Source organism: Dama dama, chromosome 31 (genome assembly GCF_033118175.1).
Source record: "Dama dama isolate Ldn47 chromosome 31, ASM3311817v1, whole genome shotgun sequence".
In the NCBI taxonomy this organism is placed as follows: domain Eukaryota; kingdom Metazoa; phylum Chordata; class Mammalia; order Artiodactyla; family Cervidae; genus Dama; species Dama dama.
The window spans coordinates 58,369,331-58,388,758 of record NC_083711.1 but is presented as its reverse complement, the minus strand read 5'-3'; the positions used below and the strand labels follow the sequence as shown (position 1 = coordinate 58,388,758).

The 19,428-nt window shown below is 35.3% G+C and overlaps 1 protein-coding gene across 2 annotated transcripts in view; it reads right to left on the bottom strand.

Annotated features, from left to right (window-relative positions):
* NECTIN3 (nectin cell adhesion molecule 3) overlaps positions 1-19,428 on the bottom strand; it is a 122,978-nt gene that overhangs the window by 64,727 nt on the left and 38,823 nt on the right. For both annotated transcript variants that reach the window (XM_061134087.1, XM_061134086.1), the window contains exons 2-5: positions 17,486-17,827; positions 9,719-10,015; positions 6,291-6,408; positions 2,400-2,551 (exon numbers count right to left, since the gene is read on the bottom strand). In XM_061134087.1, coding sequence (XP_060990070.1) covers positions 2,400-2,551; positions 6,291-6,408; positions 9,719-10,015; positions 17,486-17,827 — 909 coding nt within the window. The remainder of the gene's footprint in view (positions 1-2,399; positions 2,552-6,290; positions 6,409-9,718; positions 10,016-17,485; positions 17,828-19,428) is intronic.

Below are 19,428 nucleotides of genomic sequence, written 5' to 3'. Positions count from 1 at the left end.
AGCCAGCAAAGGCTATATAGTAAGAGGTGAGCTCAAAAAAGATGATCTAGCACCAGAACATGGACAGAGCTCACAAATCACTGTGAACGTCTGGTTTTCATTGTGGGCAAATGGGAAGTCCATGTAAAGTTTGGAGTAGAGGACTGAATGTGATCCGGCATGCCCTTTAAAAGGGTTAATCTGGCTGCTCAACTGATGACAGGCTGAAGAGTAGGAATATTAAATAACTGTTCTATAGAGAGGCAAGGGCTGCTGATGGTTTGTGCCAAAGTACTAGCAAAGTAGGAGAGAATTGGTAAGGTTTTGTATATAACATAATGAAAGAGTTCAGACCAATTTGTTGATGGATGGGATGTGGTACGAGAAAAAAAAAAAAAATCAAAATCAAGAATAAGTATCAAGGATTTCATGCCCTGAGCAAGTGTATGACAGAGATACCAATAACTAAAAGACAGACAAAGACTCCTAGAGGAAGAGATTTTATAGCAAAAGGCGTAAGAAAGATGAGGAGCCCAGTTCTGAATGCAAGTTATACTTCTACATACAAGGGGCTGTGTGTGTGCCAAGTCGCTTCCGTCGTATCAGACTCTGCAACCTTATGGACTCCACCCTGCCAGGTTCCTCTGACCATGGGACTTTCCAGGCAAGAACCTGGAATGGGTTGCCGTGTCCTGCTACAGGTGATCTTCCCAATCCAGTGATCGAACTCACATCTCTCAGGTCTCCTGCATTAGCAGGCGGGTTCTTTACCTCTAGTGCCACCATTGAAGCCCCCATAAGGGGTTAATGATCACTAATAGACAGTGGGACACACAAGTAGCCAGGACTGGGAAATGGACCCAGAATACCAATGATATAAATTTGGCAAATCACCAATTGATAAGATGCTAAAATTGAGCCTTGATATTTAAATGATTACAAAATTAGAAAGCACTGAGCCTAGGATTTATAAGTAATACCCCACACCAAATTCTGTACAACAGAAATAATAAGTATGCAGTCCTTAGGTAACTACATTTTAAATATGGATTTCCTGTGGCTTCAAAGTTCTTTTCTTTTTTAACAAAAAACCTCGAAGGGAAGAAAAAGAGACTAATATATTAACAGATTTATATCAAAGCACTGCTACTGGCAGGAAAGACTAGCTAGAGATGCACAAAACTATAATCTGCTTGTGAGATACATGCAAGAAAAACAACTTGTGTGCCTACCAGGGGCCAGGCACTAAGGATACAATAATAAAGCAAGTACAGGCTGTTCAAATATGAGGACAGATGATTATGTAAGCACACAGCTACAAGCTGTGATAAATGCCATGCAAAACAATATGGAGCACTGTTCTTAGATTAAGAGATCACAGAGGACAAAGAACGTGACATTAATGCAAACTTAAAATTTCTCTAAAATCATGCAAAAGAATCTGAAAAAGAATAAATATATGTACACATACAAAACTGAATCACTTTGCTGTACACGTGAAACACTGTAAATTAAGTATAGTTCAATTTTTTAAAATTTATTAGTTTTAGACTGAACAGAGATGAACTCTAAATACCTATTATCAAATTACTATACAAACCTGTACTTCTCAAGGTTCTTGTCCTTTTTCCTCTCATTTTCCATTTGTTAGAAATAAAGATTACTACAGTTTTATAGTCAAGAAGGAGATGCTTAAAATATTTATATAATCTTTATAAATAAGCATTCCATTGATAATTTATTATTTATAGCCATACCCGGGAAAAATATTTTAGCTCCAACTATGTTTTGTAAAAACCCAAATTAATACTCAAACTGATGAAAACATTCACAGTGAAACAAACGAAATGCATAAAATCTAAGTTCTTAGTGGCTTATGTACCAACCAGAAAAAACATCTTAAATTTTATTTCATCAGCACATTTTCAGTAGCATGCCCACTTCACCTCTTAGTAGCTCAATAAGGCATCATCTTATATTGAGTGACAAAGATATTTAATAAGAAAGGTCATCAAAATGGATATTTTATTTATTAAAGACACTTGCGTGCAGAATAGCTGCCAAAAGCAAACAAAAAATCCACTATTTATTTCTGGTATAAATACAAAAGAATCTAGAAAGGTACAGACTATATGTAATATTATAACTGAAAAATCAGCTATATGCATAGGTCTTAAAATGTATATGAACTTACTGTATAGACATTTTGACAATTTTTAAGTCATGGAAAGCTACTTTATATACGAATTTCAGGTAGAGTTATTTTATCGCACCTCTTTTAGATTATCTGGAGAGCCTCACACTGAGGAATATGTATCTTCACAAAGTACCAATTACTGCCTCCATCACAGTGTCACTGTTATCACTGTTGTTACAGAAATAATCTACGTAACTCATTTTGTGAGTAGATAGTAACTTACCTGAAATATAGATGACCTTTTGATCACTTCTTTGGCCAAGCGAATTGGTCACTTTACAGACATAAACACCAGAATAATTGAAAGTCAGTGGATGGACAAAATGAAGAGTATTGTCTGAAGCCAATAAACCATCAGGCCACTGTCCATCTAACCTAGATTGTAAAAAGCATGAAATTAAATCCTTCAGATTCTATTCACTGACAACTATTTAAGTAAGATATTACACTTTCCAGTTGTTAGAGAAAGAATCAGCACCCTTTAGGTAAAATTCACTATGAAATAAAAGCATGTAAGTTATGAAATTTCATTTTAGAAGAGATGAACCAACAGATAAAGAACACCCATTTAGAACACCGATTCTTTTAAAATATCAATTCATATAAGTGAAGCTAGGCTGACATATTAGAGGGAGTAGGAGAGAAGGAGAGAGGAAATTATTTATTTTTAAAGAATTATATTCAGAAAACTGGAAAATTAGAAGTATTTAAAAACATACCCACAGTCTTAAAAGAATTAAAACAATTCTCAGTGAATTATGAATCCATACATGATGTACCTACAATTTTCATAGTGAAAGTCATCACTTTAGCACATGATAATATTTTAGCACCTTCTGTAACATATTTAAAGAGTAATATTTAATATTGAGCAAATAAATTTATACTGTGCTGTACTCCAAATATGGTTAACTTCTAAAGCACCAACAAGGGTTTTCTTACAAAATAATTTTACTCATAAAGTAGGCATTTGTAACAGTAAAAACCAAGGCCCCTTTGCTATCAGTAATAACTCTTTTAAAATGATTTTTATACTAATTAGGCTAAAAGGTTCTATCTGGTGTACACATTACTCTATAAAGTATAATAGGAATAAAATTTCACTGTAAGAACTCTAAAGCTATTCACTGCAATGGAATTAAATGTATACTGTTTTACATCATTTTTCCATGTTAGGGTATATCCCACATGCAGTGAGGAGGAATCAATCAAGTCTTTATTTTGAAAGTGTTTTTATAGCCCATAAATTATTTTTATTAAGGTAAGAGGATAAAAGTGAAGTAAACCCAGGTACTCAACTAGTAGTATAGTTTGAGTTAAGTAGATTTTCAAAAAGTTCATTCACTCATTCACTCAGTCATCCATTATTTAATTATTAAGAACTGAACCATTTACCACACTCTTCTCTGCTAGTGCTGCTGAAATGCACAAGTAAGGAAGATGTGCTCCCTGTTTTCAGTGGCCTGAGCACACGAGCAGACCAACTAATTACAAAGGGAGTGAGAACAAGAGCACTGAACAGGCACAGAGAAAGGAATCAGCACTACAGACAGGATTCTGTTCTGGGATCCAAACCACCAATAAAACCTTCTAGAGTTGCTATGACTTAATTTAGCATTGAAGGGTAAAGGTAATACTCTTAAATTATTTAAAAAACAAAAACTTCATATCTTCTTCTTAAGAGGACTTTGGAAAGAACACTTTTACAAACATCAGCTTTCAAAAGGTGAACTCTTTTTCTACAAGTACAAGAATGAATATGAAGTCTATGTATCTTACCAATTAGCTCTGTACTTTGGGCCCTAAATTCTAACCCCTTTAACTCTGAGAAATATAAAAATGGCTTATAATCCTTTAAAGGTGTTTATTCAAATAAGCTAGAAAAATATAAATGCCATATTAAACTCACAACAAAGGACACGCTAAACACCTTACAGGCTCTGTACCTACACTACATGGTTTAGACTCATCAGCTTTACTCTCACAAAAACTCTATGGAGCACTATTATCAATGAGGAAACAAAGGCTTAGAAAGGCTAAATGATTTACTCAAAAGACTGCTCCAAGTACAGACACCAGAATGAGAACTCAGAAGTGTATGACTTTCAGATATACCCTATCACACATCTTAACCAATGCCTGCTTCCCACTTTGAAGAAAATGTAAATGGAAGGCCTTCACTACTTTAAAACTTTATCTTTGCTTAAAGACAACAGGTTAACCAAACATTCTTTCTCTGATCCCACAAAACACCATCTAAAACAGGAGCCAAGGAATGAAGAACCACTAAAGACCAACAAGGAGAAAGAGGAGAGGAGGCAGAGCTCACCACACAAGATGTGTCAGCAGACTGTAACAAGACAGAAAACAGACAGGGAGAGCAACATGCGCACGAGGCCAGTGTTCCCCAGACAGAAGACAGACAAGAAGACAGAAGTAACTCTGTCTCTAGGGGACATACCTTGTATGCCTTGAAACAGTTTTGGTGGTCACAGCTGAGAGTAGGGAAAGTGTATGCTACTGACTCTAGAGAAGCAAGGCCAGGGATGCTACTAAAATATCCTACAGTTCACAAGACTGCCTCCAACAACAAAGATTTATCGAGCCCAAAATGTCAGCAGTGCCAAGGTTGAAAAGCTCTGCTTTTGGCTGAAGAAGTCCTTGAAGGAGGCACACGCATAAGAAAGCAGCCAACTTGGACCAAAGAAGCCAAAGATCCAAAGTCTGACCCACTGTCCTGTAGAAGAAGGCCAGTAAGGCAGAGGGCTAAAAATAGATTAATTGAAAGTTGAAAAAACAAAACAACAGATTACACTCAACTCTGCACAGATACCAGGTATTCATGCTTTAGGCAAAATAATGAAGGTTAATTCATGGAAAAAAGAACTCCACTCTTCAATAAGTGGTATCTAAAGCTTCTCCAGGGAAATAACCTCCTCTATAGTAGAATCTACCCATTAAGTACTATAGAGAGTTTCCACTCAGCATTTTAATGCATCACTGTGAAATGAATGGACAACTGAGAAAATCAAGAAATATCTACAAAATAAAAGACCAAACAACAACAACAAAAGAACCTGAAAGAAAAAAGAAAGAGTAAGTAGGAAACAGAAAAACTCTGCAAGGAAATAACTCTAGTATTCCAATTTAGAAACAAGAAGACACATCCATAAAAGACGAAAAGGATGCTATGAAAAAGAACAAAGAATAAGAAAACACTCTCAGAAACACTGAAAATATCTCAAAAGAAAATTTTCAATCAATGGTGGGGAAAAAATCAAAGAAATCTTGGGAGAACAACAAAAATTATTTGAAAACTGAAGAAAGAATGTTTAGTATACAATAAACAGGAATTCTAGTATGAGCAAACAGAAAAGAAAAAAAAAAAAAGTAGGGGAAATGACCAAAAAAACAAAGGAGAAAAAAAATAGAGAAAAGAAAAGAGAGAATTCACAGGTTAACAGATAAAATTCTCTAGACTGAAAAGGTGGGGTTGGAGGGGGTGGAAGTTGCAAATACTGAGAAATAAGAATGAAATCTCAGCAGAACAGTCTGAAATTTCACCAATAAAGAGAATTAAGGCTTGTCAGTAAAAACTACAGAAGTAAAAAGAAGGAATTATTAACCTCAGGAAAAACAAACAGTTTTAAAAAATAAAAGAAAACAGAATTCTAGTATACTACTTAGTTCTCAGTAAGTAATATTTATCTATTATAGAGAGGCAATGATTACACAATTTAAAGGCTGCTTAATGTCACTGAGATGACAAAGGGTAGGAACATGTCTATGGGTATGTTTGTGAAGAGGTAGATATAAAACTAAATTTTCATAATAAGTCAACAGTGTTAAAAATTAGTAGTTTAGGAAGTAAGTTTAAGACCTATGATGATAAATGCCAGGAGGAATTACTAAAGTTGCCAAGGTAGCCCCTGAGAAACAGAATTGAGGGGACTGGAAGGTGGGGAGAGGTGAAACAGAAAAACATGCAGAAACCCTTAATTTCCAGCTATTACTGTCATCATATATTACATTGATAAAAACACACTTCAAATATGCACTGAAGAACACTTTTGACTTTTAAATAATTCCTCTTTAGAACTATCAACATTATTACCTGCTCCACACAGATTTGAAGGGTGGTGGATTTGCATCAGCATTACATTTAAGATTAACACCTTTTCTTCCTACGAACCAGTTTCCATCATAGCCTGTTACTGAAACCTCAGGAGCATCTGTAAGATAAATGCATTACACAGCAGATTATCTTTTGTGAACAATAGATGCAATGTACAGTGATAAAGTGTTAACAACTTTACAGCCTCAGAAGCTGTGTGCTCCCCTCCTCACACACACAAGAAGTAAGGAATGTGGTTCAGTCCCAACTGGCTCAGTGGTGAAGAACCCGTCTGTCAAGCAGGAGACGTGGGTTCCATCACTGGATCGGGAAGATCCCCTGGGGAAGGAAATGGCAACGCACTCCAGTGTTTTTGCCTGGAAAACCTACCTCATGGACAGAGGAGCCCAACAGGCTACAGTCCATGGAGTTGCAAAGAGTCGCACACGACTCAGCAACTGAACAACAACAAACTCCATAAACTCTGGGTATTTAACTAAACGAACGAATGGATGGTGGACGATGAGCACCAAACACTAGACAGCCACATGCATGCACAATGCTAGTTATTTTGGACACAATGAAAGAACATTCACAAGCTTACAATCACCAAAAGCAAAATATGAGTCCTATTATGATGCAGAAGTATATGAAAAAGAAAATACAGTAATTTGATAATGAGACATGGCATTTAAGCACAAAGCCACTACATAAAACTGCCCTAAGAGATATCAATTAGAAAAAATTATAAAATTCATACATTTAATAAGTGTTATATTACAGTTAATATCATGTTTAAATTAATATTATATTAATATTAAAATAAATTATAATATAACTAATATCATACACTTAATTACTATCCACTGGGCATGAGAGATATGACAAACTTTTTAAGACTATAATTACAACTAAAGTAAATTTTCTGAGGCTCAGCTGTTCCAAAACATGAACTTTTATCCACTCAACGTACCTAAAGGTCTTTTAGCATATGTACTATTTAATTAAACGAGTAATTATCCACATTTAACATCAATATAAATGTATACTTTCAAACTGTGAATTCCAATACTAATCATTCACTGAACCATCATTCGTTTAGCTCCTATTAAGTGACAGGCACTGTTTTAGATATTTAGTATCGATATTCTGTATTTATAATACCTATATTCTAACAGTAACAGGGAAGATAACATTTTAAAAAATTTAACAAAAATCTGTTATGAGGACTAACAATGAAAAATATAGAATGATAAGAGAGAAGGTAAAGAAATGACACTTAAGTTTGGTGCAGAGACCCTCAACCCTTCTGTGAGCTACACAGGTAAACCAGATAAACAGCAGGCCAGATGAGATGTTAGAGAGACCAAGTCAGCCTTCTAACTATGCAGGGAAGCCTGAAGTCAAGGAAGGTTTACAAAAAACAGTGGGGAAAAGTTAAACTTCTTCTACTAAGGTACAAGTACCTTAATGATTTTAAAAGGCCTACCTCATAAATACCAAGAATTAACATTTTTTTCTAACTTAAAATTGGTAATAATTAATGTTGCTGAAAGAACAGTACAGATATCTGTGTGTTTATTTTCAACAGAGGATAAGATAGATATTAAAGTATCCTCAAAGAATACCTCTAAATTTTGAGATATGAATTTTGCATATAAGATTTTATCTCCTCAATCTTTGTTTACATGTTTTTTAGGGCCTAATTAACAACAGCAAGAAAGAATATTTTAGGTATAGGCCAGTAAGTCTAAGCTGTAACTATAAAGTCTTACATCAGGAGAAATATTTTTATATTTTAAAATTGTGTTTAGGCAAACAAAAAATAATAGTATACATAATCGATGAAAATTTCAGTCATTATTAGACACAGGGAAGAGAAAATACATATGAGAAAAATATTAATGGACTTATAACTGAATCTAAATTTTATAAGAAAAAAGAAAAATTTAAGAGTATGTACAAGACAGAAAAATGAGGAGAAAAGAAGGTACAGCCAGCCATCTTTATGGGCTCAGCTTCTGTGGATTCAATCAACTGTGCATGAAAAATATTCATGGAAAAAAAAATTCTAGAAAAGTACAAAAATCAAAACTTGAATTTGCTGCATATCAGCAATTATATCCATAGTATTTACATTGAATTTAAAGCTATTTATATAACATTTACATTGTAGTATGTATTATAAGCAATCTACAGATGATTTAAAGAACATAGGAGGATGTGTGTAGGTTATATGCAAATATATGCCATTTTATATAAAGGACTGGAGCATGCCTGGATTTTGGCATAAGCAGGAGTCTTGTAACCAACCCTTCATGAATACTGACAAATTACGAGAAGGGACTACTACTAGGACTGTATTTGCACTCAAGAATACAATGGTAATAAAATGCACATAAGACAGCTTCTCAAGTTTAACTCTATAAATGTTGAAAAAGATCCTTATAATTAGTTTTCAAAACAATCATACCAAGTGTAATGAATATGTGTAAATTAAAATTCCATGCATGTCATATCAAAAAAACAAAACAACAAAAAACAGAACATCTCCTTAAAAAACCTATCTAGATTTATGATCTGTGCATGGATGGAAATGACACAAGAACCCAGAGACTTTTCATAATTTTATCTTTAACCAACTTAACTTTCATTATCTTTACTATAAGCTATCTGCATTTCTCTTGCTCAAATATTAAAATGCTACACAAAGACTATATAAAAAGTGAGAAACTTTATAAACAGGGGAAGGTATATACATATATGTATCAGATACATATGATATCCACACACATATATATATATCTCCACACAAATACACACATAAGAGAGCATCTCTTAAGAAAAAAAGAAGCACAGGATGGGCCCACTTTGAACTTTATCTACTATCCCAACGATCACTTTACTGTTTTACCTTTATGAGGATCTTAGAATGTCATCAACAAAATGTGACTACAAATAATATTGAAAGAAAAAATTTTCCAGCTAATTAAAATGCATCTAGCAAATTAAAGATTCTTACTGAAAATATCATGGATAGCACTCATAAAAATGAACAACAGCTAAATTAATTGGATTGGCGAAGCAGCTGTTTTTCTCCAAGTACTGAACATTCTGAGGTACAAATTTCCACAATTCACCTAAGTCTAGCCTATTTTTAAGGTCTAAAAAAGACAAGGATAAATAATTTAAAATGAGACAGCAACTTTAATCATTGCCTTTACAAACTAACAATAATAATGTTCTGGTTAAATGAAATTTCCATGAAAATATTTTTTTTTTAATTAAGAAAAAATGTCAACAAGGAAAATCTACAACAATATATGGATACACATATTCAAACTAAATACAATTTTATACAGAATTATGTTAGAGGAATAATATTAAAACACATAATGCTTAAAAAGCAAACATTATCATTTACTTACACTGTATATCTAATATGACGGAATATCGGATGTCCTTTTCCAAGGCTGGATGTTTTACAACGCAAGTAATTCTCCTCCCTTTGGCAAATCTGGTAGGAAAAAGCTTGTATTGGCTGACAATTGTTGCTGTTTCGTTTGGAAAAGAAGTCGTGGTGGATTCCATTTCTCCAAGATCACCTTCCCAATCAATATGTGCAACTGGTTTTCCAGTGGCTGCGACACAAATGGCTGCTACTGTTTCATTTCCTCCATCAATTAAAGAATCTGGCCCTTTTATCAGGCTCACAGTAGGTTCAACTGTTTAAATTTTAAAAAATTAGTTACATTTCAATTAAGAGCATATTTACTCCTTCCAAGCCACATCTAGCCACATTTCATAAACTTAGGGACAACTGAATGTAAAATACACACACACAATGCCAATACCAAATGGATTCTTAGAACCAGAGAAGATTGAGTCAGGCCAAACTAGAAGCAAGACTTCATATAACCATCACAAAGATGGTTCCCCTGCCCTGATAGAGACACACCTTTTTCTATAGGGACAAATGAGTTTCTTCCAAAGTTAACATATAAAAAAAATCTGCGAATTTGACCATAATTTCCATTAGGAGATTAAAGGTACTATTATTCTGAAATGGAAAATAAAAACGCAGTTTTAATATATAATGCTTCAAGTTGTGGCAAAAATGTTTATATTTAAATTACAACTGTTAAAATATAGTGTCATTAACAGTTATGCTTACTGAAACGTACTTGCTACCTACCTTTATCTGCTATAAGACAGACCCACAGCAGGAGAAGTAACCTTAGCGTTAGACCCTTTCACTCTACCCTCCACATGCGTGCTAGCAGTCTCTTCAGATTTTCCAGTAAATCTCATGTGCTCCTTTCTGTATAAATCCCTTAGTACTCACTTTGTGTCTTTGGCTCCAGCCTGTAGTTTACTGTGTCCATTAAGTTTTTAATCTAAAAGACTTTTTTCATTTCCAAAATTTTTAATTGGTTCATTTTTAAAATATATTTTTGTCTCAATTTTCTGTTCCTGAGATTTATTCATGTAGGATCATTTAGGCTTCAATTATTATTTTACAATTCTTTGTTTTACTTTTAGATCATTTAGATTTGCATACAATTGTATAAATTATAACTACTTAACTACTTATGTACTTAACTACTGTATGGTTAACTATTTATGGTTAGTCTTAACTACTGTATGGTTCATTTACTGTTGAATATTGGTGGTTTCCTCTTCGGAAAAAAATGATTTTTTAAAAGACATTTTCACTCATGTATCTTGGTATACGTGTAAAAAAAGTCTCTCTAGTTTTCCTCTTGCTTCTATGTTTATTTCCAACTTTACCAAGTAAGCCCAAAAAGCTTTCCAAAGTACCAACTTACTCTCAGCCTTAGCACTCCGGTTGGTCCCAACACACCCACCGCAGTTCACACTGTCAGACTTCTCCGTGTCTGACAAGCCTGAAAGTGTGTAACAGCATATAATAGAGGCCCTGATTTTAGTTTCTCAGATTATAAATGACATTAAGAATCTTTCATGAGCCATCTGGGGTTTTTCTGAAAATACCTATTAAACTCCATTTTTTTTTTTTCTTACTGATTGGAGAGAGTCCATTTCTGATTATATGTGCAATATCTTCTACCATTTAGGGCTTCTCTCTTTATAGTATGTTTTGATGAGCAGAAGTTTTTAATTCAAATATATAAAATTCATCAGTTAACTGTTTTTTATATACAGGCACACCTCACTTCATTGTGCTTCACAGATACTGCATTATTCACAAACTAAAGGCTTCTGGTAACCCTGTATTGAGCAAATCTATTAGCATCATTTTTCCAACAGCATTTGCTCACTTCCTATCTTTGTCACATTTTGGTAATGCTCACAATATTTCAAGCTTTTTCATTATTATTATATTTGTTATGATGATCTGCAATCTCGGATGCTACTACTGTAAAAAAGATTAAAACTGGCTGAAGACTCAGATGATGGTAAGTATTTTTTAGCAATACAATGATTTTTTAGCTAAATTATATACATTGCTAAGACAATGCTATTGCACGCTTAAACAGACTACAGTGTAGTATAAACATAATCTTTATAACACTGTGAAGCCAAAAAATTCATGTGACTGTTTTACTGTGATAGTTACAATTACTATGTGAAATAAATATACACACACACATATACATATTATATATACATACACATTATATACATACATAAACATTACACACACACACTCACACACACACACATATGGGCTTTGCTGGTGTTTCAGATGGTAAAGAATCTGCCTGCAGTGAAGACCTGGGTTCAGTCTCTGGATGGAGAAGGGAATTCTCCAGGTTTCTTGCCTGGAGAACCCCATGGACAGAGGAGCCTGGCAGGCTATAGAGTCCACGGGGGCATAGAGATGGACACGACTTGACAGTTTCCTGTTCTCCCTTCAAATGGTAAGCACTGCTGTTTAATAGCCTAGGTCAGATAATTCTAACATCTTACACAGGTCTATTTCTATTCTTGTTTGCACTGGCTGCTTCTGGGGTCTTCTTTACTTGTATGCCTGGTCATTCAAGCAGATGCTTGAATTTGAATAATTAAGGTAGAAATAATTTGAGGCTTAGAATACAGTACCTTTCTTCCAGAAAAGATCTTTCTTTTCATCTGCTAAGCTAGCTTCTAGAAACACTATCCAGCCCAGGACCTCAATTTCAGATTACTCAAGTGATATTAACCAAGCCTCAAAGTCTGTAATAAGGCTGGTTTACTGTGGGTGAACCACTCTTCTGAAAATGTTAAGTTGCTGGGTACCAGGAGAATATAAGAAAGGTTACTAGACATCCCATCTCCAGCAGACTTACATTTAGATATTTGTCTGTCTCACTTCTCAAGGATCTCAAAATCTTAGCTCATCATCTTAGGTATCTCTACTGAATTGCTGAATGTCCCCAAGGTTGAATACAGATTTCAGCTTTCAGAGCTAGGTTCATTTCTATGTTTCTACTTTTTCTTAGATTTTAGTGTGTATTCCTTACTATGTTGTTATTTCTTTGAAGTTCTCAATGGTTTTTAATATTTCACCTGTCCATCCCCCAACCATGGCAGAGTCGGTGTGAATAACCTGTGCCGTCAATAGAGGTTTTTATCCTTGAGGAAATTTAAAAAATATTTTAAAGTTAATTTTAAATTATATTATTTCTGTTTCTTCTGAAGGGAATCAAACCCCTGGGTGTAGACCACACTGGCTTTCTAAAGTTACTTTTCTCATATTCCCCAGCGTTTAGCTAACTTCTCTGCACTTCGTCCCGAGAGGTTTTGCTGCTGCTCCCTCTCCTACCCAGGGCCCTCTACACTCTGATCTGGAGGAATACGGCGTTTTCCCAGCCCTGTATTAACACCAGGATTGTGAAGACCACTTCTTTCTGTTGGTTCTTTCCCCCACCTCCAAAGTGTCTTCCACGTGTACACAGTAAGTTCTAAACCAAAGACTTCAGAGGGCCCTTCTGTAGGTCTCTAAAGCACACATTCTTTCTCTCGGATACTCCCTTCTTTCTTTCTGCTCCACAAATTCTAAACATCTGTCCAATCCATCTCTTAAGAGTTGTGCCTGATTCTTAGGGACCCCATGGACTGCAGCCTACCAGGCTCCTCCGTCCACAAGAAGAGTACTGGAGTGGGGTGCCATTACCTTCTTTGATATACTAATATAGTCATTATCATATACTTCACTTCTTGCTCTTTATTTTTGTTTCCAGTGTCTATATAAATGTAATCATGGCATTCCTACAATTTTGTGGCTCATTTTATCTTCAAGCAGGAATACTTCTCTTAACTACAATTTTAACAACTATATAATATCTCATACATCAAGAAGAAGCCATCAATTATACAACAACTCTTCTGCTATGGGACATTTGTTGTTCAATTTTCCCAAAAGGGTTTTGCTACATTACAGTCCCTTAATTCAGCTGTCTCTCACTACCACTCCTCTGAGACTCTAATGTCACTGTCTCTGCCTAATTTACACACTCAATGCTTTTCTTTGTCTATTTTCTATGACTGACTTGGTAGAAATCTGATACTTAGTGCAGTTCTTCCCAATCAGTTCCAAAAGAATTAAGTTCTAATGCCTTCAGGTATCTGCTCTAAGTGATGAGTTAACTTCTGGGGTATGCATTTAGAATGGTAGCAGCTATGTGCCAACCATGCACGCCAGGCCGCTCCGGTCGTGTCCGACTGTGACCCCATGGACTGTAGCCCACCGGGCTCCTCTGTCCACGGGATTCTTTAGGCAGGAACGCTGGAGTGGGCTGCCATGCCCTCCTCCACGGGATCTTTCTAACCCAGGAACTGAGCCTGCATCTCTCGTGTCTGCGGCACTGGCAGGTGGGCTCTTCACTGCGAGGGCCACCTGAGAAGCTGCATGTGCCAGCCACAGGAGCACTGGGAAAACGGGTCACTGACATCACTTCTGTCGGGCTTGATTCTCACTGTGGGAAAATGTGCTGGAGCAATCTCACAAACTTTATCTTCTCTTGATATAAATAATATTACTCTAACAGTTTTTTTTGCAAAGCTATGTTTTTGAACTGTTCATCTCTATTTCTTCTAATCCCTGCCCTAATAAAAACTTCAGTTACTTTCTGTATGTCTCTTAAAAACTTTTATCTGATAAACACTACTACCTGAATGATCCCTAATTATATTCACTTTTGATACAAAATTTGGTATCACTTGTCTATGTATCCTCCAACTCAGTAAGCCAAAGGTTGAATTCATCATCTCATCCTCCCAATCCCCAACATGATTTTCATTCAGACATGCCAATTTAAATTAACGGCAACATAATTTACTCAACCACTAAGGCTCAAAACCTGTTACTTGTTCAAACCTTCCTGGTTTCTTATATACAGTCAGTTACAAAGTTCTGTTAGTTTTTCCTTCCTAATAGCTCCCTTCTTCACTTAAGTGGCATAAATTAGAAAATTAACTTCAAGCTTTCATGGCCTCCTATCTGAGGAATTATGACTTCAGGACTCTTCATTTTAATCCATCAAAAACACCTGACTGATCTTCCTAAATCAGAACTTTCATCACATTACTTACAAATAAAGTCTATGAGTTAGACATCCCTCTAAGGAAGGTGAGAAGATGGTCAAAGTAGTGTTTTTCAAACTTTACCTACTGTGCATAAAAATTACTTGGGATCTTGCTATAATAGATTTATCATTCAACAAGTCTGGAGAGGATCTGAATTCTGTATTTCTAACAATCTCCCAAGTGATACCACTGCTGCTGGCTCATGAACCACACTTTAAACAACAAGAATCTGGTACTTCCCTGGCAGTATAGTGGTTAGAGCTATGCGCTTTTCACTAAAGGCATGGGTTCAATTCCTGGTCAGAGAACTAAGATTCCATATGTCACGTGGTACAGTCAAAAATAATAAAAAATAAAATAAGCAGAAAGAACTTGAGAATAAGAGAAGTGAGAAACGCTCAGTCTGCATTTCAAGTAATAGAGGCTCAAATTCCCAATCTCGATATACCAGTTACTTTAAAGTGGTCCCGCTCTTCATTTCTAGCCTTTAATTCTTGACTTTATATAAATCCTTTGAACAATCAACAGATTATTCAGTGGTCCCTCAGAGGACACTTGGCAATGCTGGGAGACATTCTAACTTGTCGCAACGTCTAAGGAACTGCTCCTAGTATCTAGCGAGTAGATGGCATGAAGGCTGCCGAACAGTCCATAATGGACAGGACAGTTTACCCCAGCAAAAATTTCCAGCCTAAGACTTCAACAATGCCATGGTGAAGAAACTCTGCCCTAATATATGTTATTTTCTGCTTCCTTGCATTGGCTCACTTATTCCCCTCCGTATGTTTCTTTCCTTTCTGCCTACTAAAACCTATCACCATTCAAGGACTAGCTCAACTATTTTTCAACAGAACATGTCTGAACTGGAGTTAACTTAGCTACTTGCACACCCGACCTAAGGAACACTTGGTGCATTACTGCTGCACACCAGACTCTCACAAGCTTCACGGACATAAAGTCACACTTTAAAGTGCACAGCTGCCGTCCACCACAGGTTTATAGTGAAAAAGGCACACAGTAAGTGCTAAACGAACTGCTACAACAGAGACAAGCTCAAGATACAATGGCAAAAGAGCAAAATAAAATCCCCACCAAGCAGCAGAGGGCTAGATATGTTTAAAATGGCTACCAAAAGGATGTGGTGTGATGAGTAACGGTTAAACAGAAGACATGGAGGGAGAGACAGACAGAAGGGGAAAGGTGGCGATCTCTTGAGAAGAGAGGCATAACAAAGAATACGTATAAAAACGTAGGCGTTAACATACCACAAATAGTTCATTATGATTATAAAATTTAAGCTGTTGGGAGAAGCAGAGCAAGGAATGGGACAGATGAAAGTAGAGAAGCAGACACAGGTAAAATCATGACTGGTCTTATACTATAAACAATCCTGAGTTTTAAACCACTAAATGTTTATTAATTTAGGAAGGATTACTAAAATTTAAAGCAAAAAATCTTATTCTCTTGAGTTCTCTCTCCTACAATTTTTTTTTCTTGATACTTTTTTTTTTTTTTAATTTTTACCCCAATGGCTTGCACTTGATTTTTTAGATATCAATACCTTGTTTTCCAATCAAAACAGTTCTCAAAAGTATCAACTTTGTGAACCTAAGTTATATTTTCTCCACAGCCCTTAGGACAGGGTCTTAAACACAAAGTCTTCAAATATTTAATTTTATTTCTGTTTTTAAATAGTTTTTCTCAACATGAAAAAATATGTAACAAATTTGGACAAAATTTCTTCCCTGAACTTCAGGGATCCTGAAATCATACCATTAAATATTAGAGGCTGTGTAACCGTTTGGTTCTCCTGAAGCAGACAGTGATATGAGTGAGGAGTGCAGAAAGTCTATAAAGGGTCAGCATTCTGGAGAAGAGAGAGGAGGACTGACCAGGGAAAGCCACCAGTGACCTGAAAGAAGCCCTGACAGGCAGACAGCTGGATTCAGGGCAAAGACCCCCCATTAAAGGGGCTCCACTCTGGGGGGAAATGGCTAAGGTTGCTACTAGTCCTTGGTCCTCAAACTAGTAGTCTATGAGTACTCGCCAGCTGTTCCAGATTGGTTTACCTTTCACTGCAGGTGGCTATTTTAATGCTAATAAGCTCTCTCTAAAGTTCAACATAATTTTAATAGTTATCAGAGAGTAAAAGGCAGAAGATCCTTCAATGGAAGCAACAGCCCATGATTCAAATAGCTAAGCAAATCCACAACAGCAGAAATAAAAATCTGATTTGAAAAACAAACATAAGACATCAATGGCTCTAAGACCACAGTCATTTAAAAAAATGGAAAAGCTTATTTAAAGATGGTAATTTAATTAAAGGTTGAAGTTTGAGGGGAAATAAAATAAACATCAAAGAATATTAGCACTTAGTATTATAAATAAAAAAACAATCTTTCATGAACAAAGTAAAATAGCTATGAACTACACAGCATTATACAGACAGGTAGATATGGACAAGATTTTGTTTAAACAGAGTCTAGAATCAGAGAGTTTTATGACAGAAATTGAAAAATCATATTTGAATTCTTTCATTTTAAATCTACATTTATATGTAATTTTCAATCAGTTTAAGTTTTTGAAAATATTTTTACTATAATCCTCATCACTACCACCAAAATACACAAGTCAAGTACACATACCTAATACAGTTACAGTTGTAGAGGACTCAGCATTTCCAAGTGGGAATGTAACAGCTTTGCATATGTACTTTCCAGAATCAGAGAATCCTATGTTATGTAGAGTAATCGTTGCATCATTAATTGAATAGTTTTTAAACAAGACTCTTCCCTGATATTCTCCTTGAACAGAGAATCCATGTTGAGGATGATGAACTGCAACAGTCTGTGAACTTTTGCCATGTATCTTCTCCCATGAAATTTGTGTTATAGTTTCATTTACTTCAATTAAGCACTTCAACGAAACATTCTTTCCCCACACTGCTGTGACGTGTGGCTCCACAATAATTGGTCCAGCTAAGGCACCTAAGGAAAAAAGAAAAGCATAGTTCTTAAAAATGAACCTAAGTTATGCTAATATATGATCAAATCCCCTCCCTCCCTGTTTCCTACACACACACAGACACTGATGACTGAGCAAACAGGAAGAACTGAAAGGAGTTAGATGTTTTCAGGCCCAAAGCATGATTCTTAAATGAATCAAATAATCACCAACATGTGTTGCAGTGGATAAAGCACTACACCGGGCCAACAGTAAGCTTAAAAGGAGGTCCTTCCCCCGTCAAGCCACTAGGTAAGGTCCCAGCCCCAGCTGACTCCCTGACTGTGGCCTAGTGAGAGACTCTGAAACAAAGAACTCAGCTGAGTCATGCCTGGATTCCTGACCCAAAGAAACTGACATATAATAAAAGTATGCTGTTTTAAAACTACCAAACTTTAGAATATTTTGTTACTCAGTAACAGATAACCAAATCCTAAAGTATCTTCCTTCAGAGGGTTTCTCTACCAAAAATCTGTATAGAACACATTGGTAAAGACAGATCAACTGCCAGAAAACATAAGTCAAAAAAACACATATAAACGTGAAATCAAAATTTTCTATCTCATAGATGAAGAAAACATACAAACAAAAGTTAAGATAAAATCATCAAACTTCACCCTTATGATACTGATTCCTTCCTAAAAGCAATGGGCCAAATACAAATCATTTCACGCAGCATAGGACTAATACTCATTAATATTAAATTCAAGCAAGACACTCTTCACTAACAAGTATATTAGAACATATATAGCAAATACATGGGGTGTATCATTTAAAAGATGATTAAGAAAAACGTTTAAACATGTTCAAACAGCTCTAAACAACAATAAAAACTTAATACAATATTATTTCCATAAACTTTTGCATGAAGAAAAAAAAAACCATAAATGAATACATTAAATAGATAAGAGAGTTAACTTTCCTATCCAAGAGATGACTGAGGATATTACAGGAAAGGACTGAAAATCCACACTAATCATACTTAACACCTATGGAAGAAAAGTTGTCTTTCTTTTAACCACTCCACCAAAAAAAAATCAAGTCCCAAAAATGTACTTTCAACCATATGATAACTACAAAGCTTTTAAAATTTAATGTAATTAGTATAAAACATGAAAGCATTCAAATGTACTTTAGCAAGCTATCATAAGCCTAATACTAAACCTGAAGATACACAAATGAAAAAGCAATTTATAAATATTAAACATTTCATATAATATTATGAAATAATACATAGCTCTGTATTTAAAGAAAAAGACATAATGACTAAGCAGGATATTCAAAATGTAAGGATTTTTTAGACTATTCATCACAATGAAAGGTTGCATGGCTTTCTCATTGGAAGCCAAAAGGATATTTAAGAGAAAGTAACATTCATTATCTGGATTTTTAAAAAGTAACAATTGAAAAAAGAATTCTTAATAATACATTCCTCTAAATCAATGGACATCACAATGCTAAAATTAACGGCGGGGGGGCACATTATTAAGGAACGATGAAGACAAGATGGTACACTTTCATCATCATTCAACTTACAATGGAAATTCTCATGCAATGAAACAAGAAAAGGAAACAGGGATGAATA